Genomic DNA, 23593 nt, shown 5'->3' on the forward strand with positions numbered 1-23593 from the left:
CAAGGACAGAAGCATCTGATTCTCCTAGAGCGGGAGCTAGGCAACTGTAAGCCTATCCATCTGCCATGGATACTGAGAACTGAACTTGTCTGTAATAGCAGTGTGTCCTCTTAACCAACCAGCCATCTCTCCAGCTTCGGAATAAGGAATTTTAACAGTGAAATTAGACTTGTTCATCTCCCTCCCATCTTAAACTCTTACAATACAATGTGCCTAGCCCTCTACCAAGATAATTGGTACTCCTAGTTTTTAGCAGCCAGTGACGCGGTCTCATTTGACTATAAAATAATACACATCGGGCATGATGGCCCTAGCATCTACACTCTTCTTAAACATTGTGATCAGTAGACAGGGAAAGATAGGAGAGTCAAAGAAAATATAGAACTCAGTGAGCAAATCATAGAGCCAGCCTGGGGACGGTAGCCGAGCTCCGAGAGGCTATGGAGGGAGAGAGGAAGCACTAAGCTCTGTCAGGATTGTGTCTCCTTTGGAGAGGAAGATAAAACTGGGACATTCATTGTTCACAAGTTCACACTGCTCAGTTAGTCAGCATTGACTGTGGGCCAGTTCTGGTGAGTGCTGACTGGTGAATCACTCGAGAATGGATGCAGTAGCTTAGTGGCATGTCATGGAATCCTGAGACTATATCAGAATTAAGAGTTAGTAAGACAGGCTGGGGTGGTCGCACATGGGATCGTTCAAGGTCAGCCCGAGCTCCGCAGTGAGACACTGTCTCAAACAGAAAAGAGTTAGCAAAATAGGAGGTGAAAGTATAGGAGGTTTCTGTTGCTACTCGTATCGCCAAACACAGTGACTAGTGATTATCGCTCCCATCTATTTATCTATCATAAATAGATAGAGCCATCTATCATCAGGTGGTTTTAAGAATAATATCAAGACTAGATTTCCAGTAAGTGAAGTGTTTAAGAATGTCACCATGTAAGCCTGTGCAAAGGAGCACATTGGCTGTGTCGATGCTACTAGTTTTCAGCAGAAGACAGTACAGTATGCTGAAGAAAACACGGGTACAATTTGAGTAAAGATGCATATTATGGTGGGAATGGCGAGCATCTAATCAGCAGAGTACAGAGAAGGCCAGAGGAAATGAACTGGATCTCAGGAAACTTTGGTTTTCTTTACTGTTCTTTAATCTCCGGGTTCATTACCTGAGTATGCTTTTATGATTTGAGGAGTGAGCTTGGTGACTGCTAGAAAGGAAGGCATGAGGAAAGTTCTTTTAGATACGGTAACAAGCAGTAACTAGTCATTGATTATTCCCCTCCCCGAAAAATGCATAATCTGTATTGTCCATATACGTTTGCTTCATTCTTTAGATTAGCTCTCCATTTTGGAGCGTGGAGGGTGTGTTGAGACAGCAACTTGCTAGGTAGCCTAGTTTTGCCTTGGCCCGCAGCCTTCCAAGTGTTGGGATTATAGGTAGGTGCCACCAGGCCCAGCTCTTCCCCCTGTATTACATTTGAACTTATAACTTCAGATCATTTATCATATTAGTGTGGACCCTTCACTGTCTTCACACCTGTACAATCATTGAAACTGGCTGCATTAGAACTAGATACCTTAGAACTTCATCCTGAACTACCTACCACAGCCAGTGCATGACTCAGGGGTGGGAAAGGAACTGGAGAGGAGTGCCAAGTACAGCCTTTAATGGGTAGGATGACAAACCTTTGCTATCTTAAAGTCATTTACACACAATTGTGTATACATCTCAGCAGTTAAAATTGATGCAAGGGTCTACAGACATACCACCCTGAATGCGCCTGATCTCGGAAGCTAAGTAGGGTCAGGCCTGGTTAGTACTTGGATGGGAGACTGCCTGGGAATACCGGGTACGGTAGGCTTAAAAAAAAATGATGCAAGGAAACACTATTTGGCTAGATGCGGTGTGTGGTCCAGCATTCAAAAGGTAGAGGCAGGAGGATGGCCATTTGGAGCAATAAGGGCTACATCGTGAGACCTGTTCTCAAAGCAAAATTTTCAAAATTAGCCATCTTTTTTCGCATCATTGCCAACTTCATGTATCACAGAGATGTGTTATGTTATGTTCTGCAAAGTGCTTAGTACTTCAGTCCTTCTCATAAGTCACAAGTAGTACATTTCCACTTAAAGTATATATTAACGGCATCCCTTAACCAAGATACATTCTGAGACATGGGGACTTAGGTGATTCTTCATCGTACAGGCATCATGGAGCCTGTATTTATAGAAGCCTATATCTGCTACACACGAAAGCTCTAAGTAAAAGAAAAAATTATAGTAGATAAAGCAATTACATATGTTATCATTATCAAATGTCTTATTTTATGCATTAACTATTGTCCTTTGTGTGGCTGACTATTGGTTTATACCAACTTCTGTACCAATTGGCTACAATGTCACTTAGGTGATAGGAAGTTTTTAGTCTCATCATACTTTTATAAGTCATGTATGCAATCTGTCATTAATCAAAACATCATTATATAGCCCAAAAATTATTTTCAGATAATAATGTAATAAACTCTCAGTGAAATTTGAACATAATAAGAATGTCCCTTGTGACAGCATTCCAGTTGCATTTGTTTCATGTGTGTGAGATATTTGGAGTACTAAGATTGTCTTTTTTAATTCAGTAATTACATTCTTCTTTAAATCTGTTTTAAATATCCAGTATCCTGGACTGATATTAATTTGAGATGCTAGATAGATTATATGCATTAAAAATTGATTCAGGACTAGAAAGATGGCTCAGCATTTAAAAAAGAGACTTAGGTTCTCTTCCCAGCTCCCACGTGGCAGCTTACAACCATCTGTAACTCTAGTTCCCAGGGATCCAACACCCTCTTCTAACCTCTGGGGGCACCAAGAACACAGATAACACATATACATGTGTACAGGCAAAATATTTATACACAGAAACATAAGTCAGTCTTTTTTACTTTTTAATTTATTCAAACATAGACACAGTTACGTAATAGCCAAAAAGTAGAATCCAGTGCCCTCTGCTGGACACTGCAGGTGCCTGCACAGATGTGCGTGTGCACACACAAGCTACACATGATCAAAAATAAAATCTTTTTAAAAAACTGTAGCCAAGATTTCTTAAGAATTTTTTTTAAATCTATTATATCAACATGATTTAAAGAATTTATCTGAGTGTCAGATATTTTTGCTTTCTCTTTTCCTAGGTGGTTTCAGACACCCTCACAGGTGTTCTACCATGCAGCTACTGAACATGGAGGAAAAGACGTCTATCCAGGGCAGTGTCTTTGGGAAGGTTGTGAGCCTTTTCAGCGGCAGAGGTTTTCTTTTATTACCCACTTACAGGTATACTTTCTTGATGCTATTTGCTTAGTAATTCATCTGGTTACATTAAAGGTTATAACATATTTTTTTTTCTTTTCTCCTTAAGGATAAGCACTGTTCAAAGGATGCTCTGCTTGCAGGATTAAAACAAGATGAACCAGGACAAGTGGCAAATCAAAAATCTTCTACCAAGTAAAGAAAATTAGTTTCCTTACTATCGGGCATAAAGAACAAGCAGTCACTGCAGTGGTCAGGGCACTGAAAAAGTAAACAGCTAGGCAAAACACTAGAACAGCACAAAGAAACTTAGCATATGGGAAATCCAAAGCCTGTGTTCTAACCCAGCTCTCACTACCAAGCTAGGAGATTGTGCTCAAACTACATACATTCTCTCCTTATCTGCCTCTTCGTAGGTATCTGTTCCCGTAGAGATTGCACTGTGTGGTCTGAGAGGCAGCCCTGACTCTGGAGAGACACCAGTAGGCAGACAGCACCGGAGGAAGCATTGTGAATTAGAAGAACTATTGGGGTTTTTTTTTTAAAGGGCGTAAACATGTATTTGACAATGGGAAAGAGATTTCTTTATACACATACATGCACACATATAAACATACATACTATTCATTCTGGCTTACATATGAAGATTATATATTTTGGAGGCGCGGTATGTTACTGGGAATTGAATTCAGGACCTCTGGAAGAGCAGCCATCTCTCTAGCCCCCTCTACATTATATTTTTAATATTCAGAATTTATTTTAAAAACATCAGAAATATCCCTGGATTACAAGTTTCAGAAGACGCATAGTTTGTTAGACTACATCCTCCAGTGCTTTTTCCACGCTGCCTTCCAGCTCAGCAGGCGGTACAGCTGGTCTGCTTGGCCAGACACTGGCAGTGGTTTTATTGGGAGTTTATACTATAGTCTCTCAGTCCTTCCACCCTATGTCTTTAATAAAAATAGTGGACAAGAACTGGTTGAAAGTCAGACTGTTAAGAAAGCACCGTATGTGAATACAGTCCTTAACACAGGTTCTAATCCACAGGTCAGCTTCTTTTGTAATCTGAAATTGCTGATGTTTCCTCCCTAACACATAGCTTCACAGTACTTTCAAAAATGAGAGCTCTACAACTTTGGTACTGTGTTAAGTTACTGTTACTGCCTCCTTTCCTGGGATAGGAACTTTAGAGATGGATTGTGCAGTACATCTGTTGTTTGCTTTGAAACTGATGGACTGCCGGGCGGTGGTGGCGCACGCCTTTAATCCCAGCACTTGGGAGGCAGAGGCAGGCAGATCTCTGTGAGTTCGAGACCAGCCTGGTCTACAAGAGCTAGTTCCAGGACAGGCTCCAAAACCACAGAGAAACCCTGTCTCGAAAAAACCAAAATAAATAAATGAATGAATGAATGAATGAATGAATGAAACTGATGGACTGCGTGGTGTATAGTGCTTCCTGTATTGCCTCAGGCAGGGACATGGAATGTTCAAGGCCAGGTCGAGCACGTAGTAAAACCCTGTGATGAACAGGCTGGAAATTCAAGCCCTAAAACAGAGACCTGTTTGTGTGGGCTGGCAAGGGGGTGGGGTCACAGTTGTCTGTCTGTGCAGTTAACATTGTCTGTCTGATCAATTTAGGCAGCCAGCTGTAGGGAGCACAGGCTCAGCTCCTAGAGCACAGAAGGCCATTGCCAGTCACCCCAGCGCCGCACTCATGGCTCTTAGGAGAGGCTCAAGGAACCTTGTCTTCCGGGACTTTACAGTAAGTGCTCCTTGAAACCCTTGTCTGTAAAGATGTGGCCCTGTGGATTTAGATCTTTATTCTTTTTTTTTTATATTCTCCGTTCTTTTTAAGGATGAAAAAGAGGGACCAATAACTAAACACATCCGACTAACAGCTGCCTTAATATTAAAAAATATTGGTAAATATTCAGAGTGTGGGCGCAGGTGAGTAATCTGTTTCCATAATCAAAGCAAACTTACTGTATTTCTCTGTGTGAGTTGATGATATTACCTATCTCTTATTTGCTATTTTTTTAATTGATTTGTGAATGTTTCCAAAATCTTATGGTAAGGCCAGGTATCATGGTCTCTCCAAAGCCGAAAATAAAGTGGAAACTACAGAAAACAAGCCTTTAACTTATTTTATTGTCAATTTTCTTCCTGGCTACAGCATTTACAGAAGAAAACAAAGTTCTGAGGACAGAACCTGAGTGCTTATTGGGGAAAAGAGGGAATTGGCCATTTGCATCACGTGAAATCAATTCAGTTCCATTTGACAGTTGGCATTTTTAATAAGCCTATCAAAGCCGTGAATATTAGGATCACTGTAATACTTTTGATGTTTTATAATAGACATCAGCAACAGCCTGATCTGTAGATAAATTTTTAAGTAGAAATGACTCTTTATCCTTGCAAGAATATGCCCTGCAGTATTCCTCTAAAAGCAGTGGTTCTCAGCCTTCCTAATGCTGCAACCCTTAAATTCAATTCCTCATATGGTGGTGACCCCAACCATAAAATTATTTCATTGCTATTATGAGTCATAATACTCCTCTGCAGGGTTTCTCCTCAGCCCATCTTCTTGCTACTCTTTCCATATCCTCAACTGAGCAGCCTAGAGTATATCAGGGTACCTCTTACTAAATAGACCTGTCTCCTACAAATGCCTTCTATCTATAGTCAATCAAATTGTTTTAGCTATTATAATATTTAAAGTAGATTTTCAAAGAATAAGAATTGTGGAATTACAAAAGAAGATATTTTTACTATACCAGCTCTTTAAATTTTTTGTGATAATTTTTTAATTAAAACATAACTGCATCATTTCTCTCCTTCATTTCTTCCCTCCAACTCCTCCATGTCTGTTCCTGCCCTGTTCCCTCCCATATTCCTGGCCTCATTTTCTGTAATTGCTATTCCTACCCACATACAACACTCAACACACACATAGTATTGTTACTTGTGTATGTCTGATTTTAGGGCTGATGACTTGGTATTAGTTAACAGATTAAGGGGGTTCATTCCTGGGGAAGACTATTTCCTCTCTCAACAAGCAGTCCATGGTTGCCTATAGGTCTTTGTCTGTGGATAGAGCACACTAGAATGTCTTGGTACTGTACTTGGTGAGGTCTTGTTTAGGCAGCCATATTGTTGGTCTTCATCAATAAAGCTTCCCTGTCATTTGTTGGAGATACAGCCTCACAGCAAATTTCCTGTTCCTTTGCCTCTAAAATTGTTCTGCTGTTCTTCAGTGATTCCTGAGCTAGAGCTACATCTAGCTATGGGTGTGAGCATTCAGAGTGTAATCAGAAATTATTCCGCTCTAATAGAGTTGTAGGAATAGGTTCTCTTCTAAGGTTTATGCCCCCGTAGCCCTAGGTAGTTTCCAGCACCAGGTGTGGTTTTCTCCTCTTGAGCAGGCCTTAAGTCCAATGCTGTACCCTGAGAAATATCTGGTTGTCCTTGTCATTTATAGACTATCTTGCCATGCTAGCCATTATTGTGGTTGATAGGCTTCACATCCATGTAGGGCTATTAGTTGCTTCCCTCCCTTGGAAGCTTACAGAGGACCTTCCAGTGCTATGGAAGTTAGTCCTCAGGGAAGTCACTTTTAGGTCAGATCCAGTTCAGATCCTCAAGTCCAATCAAAATCCCCATGTCATTCTGCACAGAAACAGAAAAAAACTATCCTGAAATTTATGTGGAATCATAAAACACCCTGGATAGCCAAAGGAAACGTGAGAAGAACAATGCTAGAGGAGTTATAATTTCAGGATATGCTACTGAGTAATAAAACCAGAACCAGTGTATAGGGTACTGGCATACATGTAGACTAAGGAAACAAATAGAAGACCCACATATGAGTACACATAACTACAGACATCTAATATTTGACAAATCTGCCAAAAACATACACTGAAATAAAGAAAGCATCTTTAAAACAGTGCTGGGGAAATTAGCAATCCACGTGCAGAAAAATGAAACAGACCTGCATCTATCACCTTCCACAAAAACTAACTCAGGTGGACCAAAACCTGAACCTGAAACACTGGAAGTGCTAGAATAATGACTAGATGGTAACCTACAAGATAGAGGTATAGAAAAGGTCTTTTTGAATAGGATCCTATATGCTCAGGAATTAAGGCCAACAATTGACAAGTGGGTCCTCATAAAACCAAAAGGCTTCTTCACAGCTAAAGAAACAACCAATCGAGTTAAAGAAGAAGCCACAGAAGTAGGAGAGAATCTTTTCCAGCTATACAAAGATCAAACAAAATGACAGCAAATGCTGGAGAAGATGTGGGGGAAAGGGAACCCTCATTCACTGTTGGTCAGATTGTAAACTGGTAAGACCTTCTGGAAATCAGTGTGGAAAATTTAAAAAGCCAAAAATAAATACCATAGCACCTAGCTCTACCATTCTTGGGCATATGCCAGGAGAACCACACGTTCTGCTCCACAAACGCTTGCTCTGCCATGTGCATTGCCACTCCATTCATGTAGTCAGGAAACATAAACAACCTAAATGTCCTTCCGCTGACCAGTAGGTAACAAATGTGGGGTTCACTGTGGAACAGTACTAAACTGTAAAGAAAAATGAAATTAGCGGATAGACAGAACAAGAAAATATAGGGAATGAAATAACACAGACAAATATTGCAAGAATAATTTTTTTGTTAATGTGCAACATGAAAAGTATCAAATTGGTTTTGTTGGAGGTTAGTGTTTGGTTTGGGTGTTAGAGGTTGAACATTCATAATATTTAAGTAATGATTTTGTTATTGTTGTTGTTTTTTTGTTTTGTATGTTTTTGAGACTGGGTTTCTCTGTAGCTTTGAAACCTGTCCTGGAATTCTCTCCTTAGAACCAGGCTGGCCTTGAACTCAGAGAGATCCGCCTGCCTCTACCCCAGTGCTGAGATTAAAGGCGTGCGCCACCACCCGGCTAAAGAATGACTTTTTTAATGTTAAGGCTTACCCGGCTCTGTCGGGACACCAGTGTCTTCTGTGTTCTTCCTCCTTCCCCACTCTGCTCACCCTGTCTTCTGTTGTAGCCTGCTTTGCAGCCACAGGAAAACCAATGCGCGCTGCCCTTCACATTAGACTGTCTTCGCCTCTGCACATCTGTTGCAGGCTCTGCTGTCCTTCCTGTTAGTGTGTGCTATTTCTGTGAGTCTGTGCAGATGAGCACTGCTTTCTATAGCCTTTTTTTTCATGTGTATGGGAGTTTTGTCTGCAGGTATCTCTTGGCACTATATGTGTGCAGTACCCACAGAAGCCAGAAGAGGGTGTTGTGTCCTCTGGAATTGGAGTTATAGTGGTTGAGAGCCAGCATGTGGGTGCTGGGAATTAAACCCAGTCCTCTGGAAAAGTAGCCAGTGCTCTTCACTGAGCCTGCTCTGCAGTCCCTGCACCTTTCTTAGGTTGCATTTCATTCCCCACTGGTTTATTCTTGTTCTGTTTCTCTAAGCTGTCTGTCTTTGGATTTTTAATCTCTGTTCTGTAAGCATTTTGAATGTTCAGATTGTACCCATTCCAGCATGAACATTAGAATACTGCCCAAACACAGCTTAGGAAATCTGCATCCGGGCTTCCTACCCCCATTCCTGGTGTCTTCCTCTGGCCCTGTTCAGATAACTCTGTGTCCTTTCTGCTGCATGTGGAGCTCTTTGAAGGTGGAGAGATTGGGTGTTTATTTAAATTGTTGCTTTTTAGTGACAGTCATTCAGTATGTATGTGATAGACAGAAGGAAGGGGAACTGGCAGGTTCCTTTCCTGCCAGAGATCTGATTGGAATTTGTGTAATGGTTAGAGTTCCCAAGATAACTTTTCCTTAGGGCTGTTCCTTCATGGAAGCTGGTTGCATGCTTGGGCTTGTATGACAAAGCCCATTTCTCTGACTATAAGTCACAGAGCTAGAAGTTATTACTTTGCCCTGTTCGCTTCTGGTTGACTTCTTGTTTTGCATGTAGACTGTTGTCACGCAAATGTATTCTGGAATGTCAGTACTTAGGGTCTCGGAATAGTGGCTTCCTACAAATGCAAGCCACCATCAGGCAAGATTATGAAGGGTACATTAGGGGATTGCAAATTTGAAGTCAGCCTAGGATGCATGGTGAGACCTTGTCTTACAGCAGCCCACCAAGTTCTTCGCATCCAGCCCATCTTGACTGTGTCCTTCCCGTGAGCATTTTCTGGGCTGGACCTTTCTGTGTCTGAAATCCTAGTACATGAAGGAGAATGTAAGGAATCCCTTTGCTAGTGAAATAATACTAAAACATATTTCTATTCTTAATAAGAACATTTAGGTTAAGAGGTAGATGTTAGTTTACCTTTACTTCGACATACAGTACCCTGCACATGGAAAATGGTAGGTGTATGAGGGTATTTTTGTTTTAATGTCAGGATCTGATAGTTTGAATGATGCATTTTATCCCTTCTCATTGAGTTTCAGCTCTGGTGAAGTCTCAAAATTTGTTTCCTTTTGATAACTGAATAATACTTAGATCTTATTTGAAAATCAACTAATGCTTTTTAAGTGCTTTTTTAATTTTATGTTTGGGGGGTTTTCCTACACACACACAGACACACACACACACATGTTCACCACATCCATGCCTGGTGCCAGTGGAGGTCAATAAAAAGTATCGGGTCCCCTGGAACTGGAGATGGCTGAGAGGCCACCATGTGTGTGCTGGGAACCAAATTCGAATCCTTTGAGAGAGCAAGAAATGCTGTAACCACTGAGCCATCTCTGCTATCCCCAGATAGTCCTTTTGATTAAATACATTAATCATGAGCAATCCCAAAGGGAAATTAAGAAAGTATCACACTTATAACAACATCGAAAGAACAAAACACTTAGGAACTAGCTAAATCTGGAAATTTATATGTTGAAAATAATAAAATATTGCTGAGAATTTAAAGGATACACGAAGAAATAGGAGGATAGCCCATGTTCAGTGGGCGAAAGGTCAAGTGCCAATATAGGCACTGGAGAAATAGTGCTTAAGAGAATTGTCTGCTCTTCCAGAGGATCCAGGTTGAGTTTCTAGCATCTGTATGGCTGCTCACAACTCCAGTTCCAAGAGCTTCAGTGCCCTCTTCTGGCACACAGACATTCATGCAGGCAAACATATATAAATTTATTTTTTAAGATTTCCCCTATCAAAGTGACAGCAGTTACTTTTTTTGGAAATAGATTAATCCATCCTGAAAGGCACTCAAAAAGGTAAAAATAATCTTGACAAAGAACAACAAAGTCAGAGTGCTCATAGTAACTTCCTGGTGTTAGAACTCGCTGCACGGATGTTATGCCTGTGCTACTGGTTAAAGACAGGCAGCTCGAGAGAGCAGAGGAGGACCCCAGCGTGGACCTTACCACACAGCTGAGAGCTCTTGAAGAAGGCTGCCAGTTTCTCAGTCTCAGGCTGTCTCCAGCAAATGATGTTTGGAAAACTAGACTTATATTTGTAAAAGAAATCGAACAGCTGCTATTGCCATATATATCCTAGCTCAAAATAGATGAATGAGTTGCATAAATGAGCTAAAACTACTAACCAAGTAGAAGCAAACATGAGGCAAAGGCTTCTTGTATGCTAGAAGTGAAGCAAACAGAATCCGGACAAACTGAACTTCATGAAACTAAAACCTGCACATGAAAAGACATTGTCAACAGTAAATGGCAAATCATAGAGTAAGAAAATGGTTGCAAAATCACATAGTTGGTAAGGGATCCTTATTGAAACTAAATACAAATGCCCTGGCTGCTGTGGAAACCTGCATCAGCTAGCTCTACAAGGAGAGAGATATCCTAGGTAGACTTAAAGTGGGTGCTCCTGCACCATTAGAAAGGAGAGAGAGATCCTAGGTAGACTTAAAGTGGGTGCTCCTGCACCATTAGAAAGGAGAGAGATATCCTAGGTAGACTTAAAGTGGGTGCTCCTGCACCATTAGAAAGGAGAGAGAGATCCTAGGTAGACTTAAAGTGGGTGCTCCTGCACCATTAGAAAGGAGAGAGAGATCCTAGGTAGACTTAAAGTGGGTGCTCCTGCACCATTAGAAAGGAGAGAGATATCCTAGGTAGACTTAAAGTGGGTGCTCCTGCGCCATTAGAAAGGAGAGAGATATCCTAGGTAGACTTAAAGTGGGTGCTCCTGCACTATTAGAGAGGAGAGAGAGATCCTAGGTAGACTTAAAGTGGGTGCTCCTGCGCCATTAGAAAGGAGAGAGATATCCTAGGTAGACTTAAAGTGGGTGCTCCTGCACTATTAGAGAGGAGAGAGATATCCTAGGTAGACTTAAAGTGGGTGCTCCTGCACTATTAGAAAGGAGAGAGATATCCTAGGTAGACTTAAAGTGGGTGCTCCTGCACTATTAGAGAGGAGAGAGATATCCTAGGTAGACTTAAAGTGGGTGCTCCTGCACTATTAGAAAGGAGAGAGATATCCTAGGTAGACTTAAAGTGGGTGCTCCTGCACTATTAGAAAGGAGAGAGATATCCTAGGTAGACTTAAAGTGGGTGCTCCTGCACTATTAGAGAGGAGAGAGATATCCTAGGTAGACTTAAAGTGGGTGCTCCTGCACTATTAGAAAGGAGAGAGATATCCTAGGTAGACTTAAAGTGGGTGCTCCTGCACCGTTAGAAAGGAGAGAGATATCCTAGGTAGACTTAAAGTGGGTGCTCCTGCACCATTAGAAAGGAGAAAGATATCCTAGGTAGACTTAAAGTGGGTGCTCCTGCACCATTAGAAAGGAGAGAGATATCCTAGGTAGACTTAAAGTGGGTGCTCCTGCACCATTAGAAAGGAGAGAGATATCCTAGGTAGACTTAAAGTGGGTGCTCCTGCACCGTTAGAAAGGAGAGAGATATCCTAGGTAGACTTAAAGTGGGTGCTCCTGCACCATTAGAAAGGAGAAAGATATCCTAGGTAGACTTAAAGTGGGTGCTCCTGCACCATTAGAAAGGAGAGAGATATCCTAGGTAGACTTAAAGTGGGTGCTCCTGCACCATTAGAAAGGAGAGAGATATCCTAGGTAGACTTAAAGTGGGTGCTCCTGCACCGTTAGAAAGGAGAAAGTGCTAGTGCAGGCCACAGCTTTGAACCTTGAGGACGTCCTGACTAAGTAAGCCAGGCATGTGGGATCAAAGTCCCAGTTCTGTGTGGTTTCTACCAGAACAAGCACAGACAGACCAGTTAAGCCCAAGGTTCTCAACTGTGGGTTGCAACATCATTGCCAAACTTCTGTCTCACATTATGATTCATAACAGTAGCAAAATTACAGTGATGAAGTAGCAAAGAGAGTAATTTTATGGTTGGGGTCAGCACACCATGAGGAACTGTATTAAAGGGTTGCAGCATTAGGAAGGTTGAGAACCACTGAATTAATGTGAGTTGGGGAGTGGGAAATTGTTTGATATATAAAATGATCTGTTGTAAAATAAAAGGACTGCAGATAGTAACAATTGTTACACTACAGAATCAGTATACTTGATGTTATCTAATTGGTTAAGTTCATATTATATATTTTTTTCATAAAAATGAAAAAGTAATATAACAAAACAGACTTGGAAAGAATGGGAAATGACAGCTAATGAGCTTGGGTTCTGGTTGGGGTGCACGAAATACTCAAAAGTGATTGTAGCCATGCTTGCACCATTACCAATGGATTGTTTTAAGTGTGTATGATGATAAACCACGTGTCAGAAGAACTGTGGAATCCCAAGTCATTGTAGAGCTTCCAAGAGCAGTCCCATGCCTCCTCGCCTCTGCCTTAGTAGCTTTCATGAATTTAAGCAGATTCTTCTGGTATTTTCCTAATGTTTATTAAGAATATGCCTATGGAGCTGTGTATTTGTGGCACAGGCCTTTAATCCCAGAACTAGAGAGGCAGAAGGAGGCAGATCTATGAGTACAAGGCCAGCCTGAGTCTACAGAACAAGGCTACATAGAGAAACCCTGTCTTTTGTCTAGATGTGAAATTCTGATTTGGAAAAGTATTTTTGCTGCAGGTCTTCCCCAGCTGTGCTGTTAGAGTTCAGTGGCATTTTAGGTCACATTTCTTTGCATGTGGTGTATTTTTCTATTCCGAAGTTTACCATATTTCTGGCTTTCTAAGATATAGTGACTGTGGTATCTTATAGGTTGTTTTAACTGTTACCAAAACAATTGTACATATTAATGAGGTGTTCTGTGATGCTTTGATACACACACACACATTGTATAATGTGTAAAGCCCACCTTCATTCTTTTATCTTTTTGTTTTGTTTTTGTGGTACAAGCGTTCAGATTCCATTCTTCTGCCTCTTTGAAATCTACAGTAGTCCACCTTACATTACAGTAGTCCACCTTCTGACAGTAGTCCACCTTACATTACAGTAGTCCACCTTACATTACAGTAGTCCACCTTACATTCCAGTAGTCCACCTTACATTCCAGTAGTCCACCTTACATTACAGTAGTCCACCTTACATTACAGTAGTCCACCTTCTGACAGTAGTCCACCTTACATTACAGTAGTCCACCTTACATTACAGTAGTCCACCTTACATTCCAGTAGTCCACCTTACATTACAGTAGTCCACCTTCTGACAGTAGTCCACCTTACATTACAGTAGTCCACCTTACATTACAGTAGTCCACCTTACATTACAGTAGTCCACCTTACATTACAGTAGTCCACCTTACATTACAGTAGTCCACCTTACATTACAGTAGTCCACCTTACATTACAGTAGTCCACCTTACATTACAGTAGTCCACCTTACATTACAGTAGTCCACCTTCTGACAGTAGTCCACCTTACATTCCAGTAGTCCACCTTACATTCCAGTAGTCCACCTTACATTACAGTAGTCCACCTTACATTACAGTAGTCCACCTTACATTCCAGTAGTCCACCTTACATTACAGTAGTCCACCTTACATTACAGTAGTCCACCTTACATTACAGTAGTCCACCTTACATTCCAGTAGTCCACCTTACATTCCAGTAGTCCACCTTACATTCCAGTAGTCCACCTTACATTACAGTAGTCCACCTTACATTACAGTAGTCCACCTTCTGACAGTAGTCCACCTTACATTACAGTAGTCCACCTTACATTACAGTAGTCCACCTTACATTACAGTAGTCCACCTTACATTCCAGTAGTCCACCTTACATTACAGTAGTCCACCTTACATTACAGTAGTCCACCTTACATTACAGTAGTCCACCTTACATTCCAGTAGTCCACCTTACATTCCAGTAGTCCACCTTACATTACAGTAGTCCACCTTACATTACAGTAGTCCACCTTACATTCCAGTAGTCCACCTTACATTACAGTAGTCCACCTTACATTCCAGTAGTCCACCTTACATTACAGTAGTCCACCTTACATTACAGTAGTCCACCTTACATTACAGTAGTCCACCTTACATTACAGTAGTCCACCTTACATTACAGTAGTCCACCTTCTGACAGTAGTCCACCTTACATTCCAGTAGTCCACCTTACATTCCAGTAGTCCACCTTACATTCCAGTAGTCCACCTTACATTACAGTAGTCCACCTTACATTACAGTAGTCCACCTTACATTACAGTAGTCCACCTTACATTACAGTAGTCCACCTTACATTACAGTAGTCCACCTTACATTACAGTAGTCCACCTTACATTACAGTAGTCCACCTTACATTACAGTAGTCCACCTTCTGACAGTAGTCCACCTTACATTACAGTAGTCCACCTTACATTACAGTAGTCCACCTTACATTCCAGTAGTCCACCTTACATTCCAGTAGTCCACCTTACATTCCAGTAGTCCACCTTACATTACAGTAGTCCACCTTACATTCCAGTAGTCCACCTTACATTCCAGTAGTCCACCTTACATTCCAGTAGTCCACCTTACATTACAGTAGTCCACCTTCTGACAGTAGTCCACCTTACATTACAGTAGTCCACCTTACATTACAGTAGTCCACCTTACATTACAGTAGTCCACCTTACATTACAGTAGTCCACCTTACATTACAGTAGTCCACCTTACATTCCAGTAGTCCACCTTACATTACAGTAGTCCACCTTACATTACAGTAGTCCACCTTACATTCCAGTAGTCCACCTTACATTACAGTAGTCCACCTTACATTACAGTAGTCCACCTTACATTACAGTAGTCCACCTTACATTACAGTAGTCCACCTTACATTACAGTAGTCCACCTTACATTACAGTAGTCCACCTTACATTCCAGTAGTCCACCTTCTGACAGTAGTCCACCTTACATTACAGTAGTCCACCTTACATTACAGTAGTCCACCTTACATTCCAGTAGTCCACCTTACATTACAGTAGTCCACCTTACATTACAGTAGTCCACCTTACATTACAGTAGTCCACCTTCTGACAGTAGTCCACCTTACATTACAGTAGTCCACCTTACATTACAGTAGTCCACCTTACATTACAGTAGTCCACCTTACATTACAGTAGTCCACCTTACATTCCAGTAGTCCACCTTACATTCCAGTAGTCCACCTTACATTCCAGTAGTCCACCTTACATTACAGTAGTCCACCTTACATTACAGTAGTCCACCTTACATTACAGTAGTCCACCTTACATTACAGTAGTCCACCTTACATTACAGTAGTCCACCTTACATTACAGTAGTCCACCTTACATTACAGTAGTCCACCTTACATTACAGTAGTCCACCTTACATTACAGTAGTCCACCTTACATTACAGTAGTTCACCTTACATTACAGTAGTCCACCTTACATTACAGTAGTCCACCTTACATTACAGTAGTCCACCTTACATTACAGTAGTCCACCTTACATTACAGTAGTCCACCTTCTGACAGTAGTCCACCTTACATTACAGTAGTCCACCTTACATTACAGTAGTCCACCTTACATTACAGTAGTCCACCTTACATTACAGTAGTCCACCTTACATTACAGTAGTCCACCTTACATTACAGTAGTTCACCTTACATTCCATACAGTCGCACCAGAGCCTCTGGCTCCAAACAGTGCCTTAGTACTCACTGATCAACCTTTCCCCAGTTTTCCTCCCCATACCCTCCTTAGACCCCGCTAAGTACCATCTACTCAGTTTGATTGAGATCAGCCGTTCTATGCATAAGGTCATGTAGTCCTTGTCTTTCTGTGCCTAGTGACTTTTCACGCTGTATGGTGAACAGCAGTGAACTGTAGACACACTTGGTAGGATGTTTGTTTTCATGGCTGATTAGCATTTCATTTATGTGTGGATCATGTTTCCTTGTTCGTTCATTAGTTGATGAACACTTCAGATGTTTCCAGTTCTTGCTCTTATGAATGGTACTGCGGTAAAATGGCAGAGTGCTTTAATTTTGTTAGCTTTTCATTAGTACAGATATACAGAGCAAGTTGCAAGCCAGTTCCAGGGCTACACAACGATACCCTGGCGGGAAAGAGGGAGGAAGAAAAGAAAAGGATTGCTTTTGGAACTGTGAGTGTAGCTGGAGAGATTGCTCAGCAGTTTAAGAGCACAGGTTGCTCTTCCAGACGACCTAGGTTCAACTCCCATCACCCATATGGCAGCTCACATTGGTCTGTAACTCCAGTTCTAGGGGATCCAACACCCTCACACATACATGCAAGTAAGACACCAATACACATAAAAAAATAAATAATTCTAAAGAACTGTCATGAGTAGGAACATGTGACAGGAGGCTACTCATCCTATGACTGTATTTCCTCCAGCTCAGGCCCAACAGCCAGCTCTTACACACACACAGCCCCAGTGATGTGATCAGAGTATTAGTACATTGATGGATAATAGGTGAAGCCAGAAACTGCTCTCCCAAAGCTCAGCCCCTGCACAGAATAGCTTTTAGCACACCACTTGACATCTAGACCACAAGATGGCCTTTTCTGTTTTGTGAGGTATCAGTACTGTTTTCCTGGGCATCTGCTGATTAGCAGTCCCACCAGCAGTGCGCATAGCTTGACTTTTGATAATAAAATAGCTATTGCTGTTGAGTGGGGCAGCATCGTTTCCTTTTGCATTTCTCTGGTGACTGATACTAGGCCATATAGCTCTCAACAATTTTTATATCTGTTTTTAAAGAAATGAGTATTTAAGCGGGTTGCCCATTCTTTAATTGGGTGGTTGGCATTTTGAGGTTGAGATTTTGCTGTCCCTTAGATGCCCTGGCTGTTCCTCTGTCAGATGCATGCTCTACAGGTAGCTCCTCGTGTTCTCTCACCCTCATAGTCATTTCCGTTGCTGAGCAGAGATTTTCTCCTAGAGCATTGCCTGTTCCATGACCAAGGGTTTGCCTTTCTATTTTCTCAGAACAGTTTTATATCTCATAGCTGTCTTGTCCATTTTGCATTGATTGTTTTCATTGTTGCAGGATTACTTGTGGACCAACCTCACTTGTTTTCTCCAGTGTCTGTGCATCTTCTTCAGCTGGCTACAGATGCACAAGTGATTTGGTGCACTGTTGTGTCTGTGTGTTTCTGCCGTCCCATGCTGTTCTGGGTTCCCTAGGTCTGGGTGAGCCCTTCAGTTGAATGGATGTATTGAGTATGGATTCATATACTTTGATAATGACAAGTTTTCATGTTTATTTTTTATTTCTTTTGGCTTTTAATTTTTTTCTAATCTCTTCAGGAAATCTTTTTTTACTTAATCCTCAAACTTGTGGGGTTTTCACTGTTCCTTGAGGGCCTTATTTGTTCCCAGCTGCAGTTTTATGACGTCCTGACAATGTTGAGTTTGGTGGCTGAGGATGCTAATGCTCGTATTGTTCAGATTTTTTTCCTGCTCTTTTCTATACTTATTCTTTCCTCAAATGTTTGAGTACTTTAGGGATTCCTTTATATTTTAAGAATAAAATCTCTAAACCAGGCATGACGATGGACACCTGTCACAGAAGGATGGGTCACGGGCTGCATGGAGGTCAGTGTGGACCTCATTGCAAGACCGCATCAAAATACAGTAAAGGAAGAATGTGAGAGCGGGCAGTTCTGGCTTGCAGTTGCCATCTGTTGGTGATCTCGGTGCGCTAGCTTATCCATTAGGAGTCCCCAGTGTCAGTTCTGTAAAGAGGAATTTTGTTTTTTTTCTCTCCATGGAAAATGCCTCTAATTCTCTCACCTTTTGTGGGTAAGCAGTTTTAAAGACAGTTAAAATGAGGGTTTGCATTTTGGAAATGAGATTGAAAGGGGTCCTCAATTGTCTCTTAATCCTCTTTTCCATTCTAATTAATTCTCCTTCCCATCTCCAGCAATGCCCGTGTCTAACACCTAAGCTTTTCTGTTTTGTTTCTCAAGACAGATTTCCCCTGTTATACATTTTTTATTGATATTTGTTGAGCTCTACATTTTTCTCTGCTCCCCTCCCTGCCTCTCTCCTTCTCCCTTTATCCCTCCCCAAGGTCCGCATGCTCCCAATTTACTCAGGAGATCTTGTCTTTTTCTACTTTCTACTTCCCATGTAGATTAGATCTATGCAAGTCTCTCTTAGTGTCCACATTGTTGTCTAAGTTCTCTGTGATTGTGGTTTGTAGGCTGGCTTTCTTTGCTTTATGTTTAGAAACCACCTATAAGTGAGTACATGTGATAATTGTCTTTCTGTGTCTGGGTTACCTCACTCAAAATAATGTTTTCTAGCTCCATCCAGTTTCCTGCAAAATTCAAGCTATCGATATTTTTTTCTGCTGTGTAGTACTCCATTGTGTAAATGTACCACATTTTTCTTATCCATTCTTTGGTCGAGGGGCATTTAGGTTGTTTCCAGGTTCTGGCTATGACAAACAAAGCTGCTATGAACATAGTTGAGCACATGTCCTTGTGGCACGATTGAGCATCCTTTGGATATATACCCAAAAGTGGTATTACTGGGTCTTGAGGAAGGTTGTTTCCTAATTTTCTGAGAAATCGCCACACTGATATCCAAAGTATCCAAAGTATCAGCTTGCATTCCCACCATCAATGCAGAAGTGTTCCCTTTTCCCCACAACCTCTCCAGCATAAGTTGTCATCGGTGTTTTTGATCTTGGCCACATTTACAGGTGTAAGATGGAATCTCTGAGTTGTTTTGATTCGCATTTCTCTGATGACTAAGGATGTTGAGCATTTTCTTAAGTGTCTTTCAGTCATTTTAGATTCCTCTGTTGAGAGTTCTCTGTTTAGTCTGTACTCCATTTTTTTAATTGGATTATGTAATCTTTTGATGTCCAATTTCTTGAGTTCTTTGTATATTTTGAAGATCAGCCCTCAGTCTGATGTGGGGTTAGTGAAGATCTTTTCCCATTCTGTAGGCTGTCATTTTTCTTATTGACCGTGTCCTTTGCTTTACAGCTCTTCAGTTTTAGGAGGTCCCATTTATTAATTGTTTCTCTCAGTGTCTGTGGTGCTGGGGTTATATTTAGGAAGTGGTCTCCTGTGCCAGTGCATTCAAGTGTACTTCCCTCTTTCTCTTCTATAAGGTTCAGTGTGGCTGGCTTTATGTTGAGGTCTTTGATCCATTTGGACTTGAGTTTTGTGCATGGTGATAGATATGGATCTATTTTCATTCTTCTACAAAGACAGATTTCTTTATCTCTTGGTGCTAGGTTTTTGTGGGGTTTTTTTTTTTGTTTTTGTTTGTTTGTTTGTTTTGGTAGTATATAAGCTTTCTTCAAACTGCTTGGTTTTCCTAGAAGATAATTTGTATCTTAAAATGTTTGTATTAATACAATTTAGGCCAGCATGTAAAGTTGAAAATTCAGGGGAAGAATAAACAGAAAGAAGTTAGGTTTTTATATTGATTTTTAACCTTATAGAAATGAAGGCTCAGGATGTACCTGGGTCCAGGTGATAACGCATGTGCAGGGACCACCCCACCCCAAAACATTGAGTTTGTTTTCTTTGGTTTTGAGATAGGTTTTTCTATAACCCTGGCCTCAAATGTAGAGAGGTTCATCTACCTCCCAAGTACATGCCTCTCAGCTGAGCTGAGTTTTTTTTTTTAGAAAAATTAGATAATTTTCAGTTGATTTTAAAATTTGTTAAATAAAATTTTTAAATAAGTCATGCATAGAGTCCACAAAGTAGAATTGTGTTGGATTTTTGGAAAGCGGTAACACACAGAAACAACAGTAGAGTACCACCCCGCCCCATTGTCCTAATCAGTAATATATACTACAGTAAAATATATTTTGCCTCACTTTGACTTGATAGAAGTTGTCTCAGACGATGAGGTTTTTCAGCAGGAACTGTGAGATTGGTTTCTGTAGTTACATGCAGCGGCACTTTGTTCATATTGGAATAGAATTATGCTTGCCGTTTTGTTCCCTTGGTGTGTCCACATTTTACTCCTAGTCATGGGCAACGAAACTAGGGCCTCGGACATTCTGTGCACGCGTTCCGCCACCCAGCTTTCTCCAGTCTTCCACATTGTGTTGAGCTAGATTATTTTTCTGTTTCCATGCTTTACTTCTCTACAGTGTTTTCATTATAATTTCAGAAATATTTTCACCATTTTTTCCCTCCTGATTTTGTTCTTTTTCTAAGATGTACTCATTTCATTTTCTGCATTTTGCCTACATTCATGTATATGCACCACATGTGTGCTCTGCCTACAAAGGTCAAGTATTGGATCCCATAGTACCAGAATAAAGAAAACTGACCCACCTGATATTGGTGCTAGGAATCAAACATGGGGCCATTTCTCCAGCCTCTCCTCTGGTTTCCCTGATCCATGATTACTTGAATGAAAATAGTGAAGATCTGGGATAATCCCTCATTGTTGTTCGACTTGTTTTCCAGATGTTTAAAATGAAAGTGTTCAGACTTAAGCCCAACTTGAAAGAAGTGTGCTGTGAGGATTATACCATTGCACACCTTCTCATGTTGTTAATGTGCTTGCCTTAGCTTCCTGTCCTTGTGTTCACTCTTCCCTTCCCAGCCCTCTCAGTACTCCTCAGCCACATCAATACTGTGACCTTTGTGACAGAAAATTTCAAGTTCATAAATGTTTTTGTTCCTTGCCTGCAACTTTCTGATTTTCTGATTTGTGAAATTTCTAAAACCCTGAATGAAGATACAGAAATAGGTTGTGTAACCTTTGGTGTACACAAACCGTGCCTAGCTAGAAAGTCAATTGAGCTCAGGGGCCAGAAGTTGTCGTTAATGTACTCATTGGTGAGCTCTGCTGACTGACGTCTAGCTTGTTCCTCCTTTTTCTACAAAGCTGTATTAACGCTGGCCGGATATGGAACTGTAGGGTGTTTCTATTTCAGTTGTATAATCTGTGATAAGGAATCTAAACTATGATCCTGGAGACTGATAATCTGTGTTGTGTTTTTTTTTTCTAGATTGTTAAAGAGACATGAAAACAACTTATCAGTGCTAGCCATTAGTAACATGGAAGCTTCCTCCACCCTTGCCAAATGCCTTTATGAACTTAACTTTACAGTTCAGAGTAAAGAACAAGAAAAAGACTCAGAAATGCTGTAGTAAATCGTATCCCACTTACACAGCGGGGACTCAAAAGTCAGATACATTTCACATACTGTTACTGAAGAAAGCACCAAGTCTTAATGGAGCAGAGACCATAGAATGAATTATTTTGTGTCCTCCCATGATGCTGAGTGAGAGGAAGCTTCGTATTCTGATCTCTGAATGAATCCCTTTCTCCTCTGTTTAAAAAAAAAAAAAATTCTAAAAAGGAAAAAAAAAACTACTGTGGGATTGTCAGCCAGCTTATCTGCAGGATGTCTCGAGTCTGCCATCCTGATGGAGACTGCTGTGATCAGAATCCAGTACCATCCACATTGGAATAGACATGAATAGTGTGAAACCTACGTGAGCAGATGAAATAGAAGCATTAATATTTTTATCTATATCCAAAAAGGAGCACATTTTTATATTTACAAAACCATTTAAGCTGGTTTGAATAAAGACAAAGTTTGAGCACACCTATCCCCCAGCTTCAGAGGGGCCACCAATATCTAGCTGTGGATTGTGTGTTTTGTTTAGAATCAGTAGCTTGGTTTTCTTACTTGAGCCAATATATTTTCACTTATTTATTATCATAAAAATTTACCAGTCTGAATAGATCTTGTAAATATTTGTGAATAGAATGAACACCCTTCATACCACTGCAGCCACTGGAAATACATTCTGTGGTGTCCTAGAAGCATTATTGGTAGGCTCTAAAGTTTTCTAGACTTTCCTGTCAACTGTAAGTAATTGTGATATATTCTACGCAGTGGATGATGTTCTTTACATTTGTGTAAATACTTCTGCAAAGGTACTGATGCTGTAAAGTCAGAACAGTTTTGTGGAACTGTGATTTTTTTTTTTCTCCTTTTCTTTTTTTGGTTTTCTTGGATTTTCCCCCCTTTGGGTTTTTTGTATTATACACCTTGTAGAACTCATTTTGCTGGCTGAAAGAGTATGGAATAATATATCTTATGTCATTTTTGTAGAAGAAAAAACTATTTGAAGGGTTTTTTTTTTTGTTTTTGTTTTTTGTTTGTTTTTTTTTTTTTGGTTTTCCCTAACATGTATCCACTGTAAGCGTTTGTCATGTGCAAGCTCAGAGCTTGTACAGAATTTTTTTGTATTTGTAAATTGGTTTAAATACATGGAATTTTATACAGGTTTTCTCCTGTGTTATATATGCATTATGTGCAGGTATGATATTTTCTTCACTACTTTTTCTATCTTAATATAGTGTGGAATTTTATTGTATTATTCTTCCATTCTTAATACTGTACCACATTCCTGCTCAGAAACTGCTCACTTCCTTAAATTGTCTTTTCCCCCAAGCGTGAAATGTATCCACTTATAACTGCCTATTGCCTGTTCTATTAGCATCCAAATGTGGAGGGCCTCCCAGCCACCATTTCTGCTGTGTCCTTAGGATGTGCAGTATAAAATATAGACCTGACAGTTTATGTTATAGAATGGCTTTATTTACTTTGGTGACTGTTTATAGTTTTTAAATAAAAGACTGAACATTTTCTTGAGTCCTTTATTTCTGGAGTATGCTTAGGACATTCTAAAATATTAAGTTTTCTAAACCTAGCTGAATGCAAGGTCCAACGGTCACCTACCTACTTTATAATCCTTTGTGATTAATACTGTAGAGAATAGGTGTATCACATGGCAGACACCATGGTCAATGTAGGAAGACGACCAAATTCTTGTTTACGATATAACAAACAGCAGCCCCGAGCGCAACTGATAGACAGCTGGTGCAGTTGAAGTTCAGTATGCCTTACTGAGTGTCGTGCATCTGACAAAGCTTTT

The 23593-nt window shown here is 40.6% G+C and overlaps 1 protein-coding gene and 1 pseudogene across 1 annotated transcript in view; both read left to right on the forward strand.

Annotated features, from left to right (window-relative positions):
• Positions 1–23304, forward strand: part of Arid2 (AT-rich interaction domain 2) — a 146959-nt gene extending 123655 nt beyond the window's left edge. Inside the window, exons 17-21 of the mRNA XM_075960458.1 lie at positions 3186–3324; positions 3410–3495; positions 4939–5062; positions 5156–5247; positions 21652–23304. Of these exons, the coding sequence (XP_075816573.1) occupies positions 3186–3324; positions 3410–3495; positions 4939–5062; positions 5156–5247; positions 21652–21793 (583 nt within the window). The 3' untranslated portion in view covers positions 21794–23304. The remainder of the gene's footprint in view (positions 1–3185; positions 3325–3409; positions 3496–4938; positions 5063–5155; positions 5248–21651) is intronic.
• LOC142845366 (5S ribosomal RNA) lies at positions 1754–1862 on the forward strand (annotated as a pseudogene).
• Positions 23305–23593: the final 289 nt, after the last annotated feature.

The sequence above is a fragment of the Microtus pennsylvanicus genome, chromosome 2, assembly GCF_037038515.1.
Source record: "Microtus pennsylvanicus isolate mMicPen1 chromosome 2, mMicPen1.hap1, whole genome shotgun sequence".
Lineage (NCBI taxonomy): Eukaryota > Metazoa > Chordata > Mammalia > Rodentia > Cricetidae > Microtus > Microtus pennsylvanicus.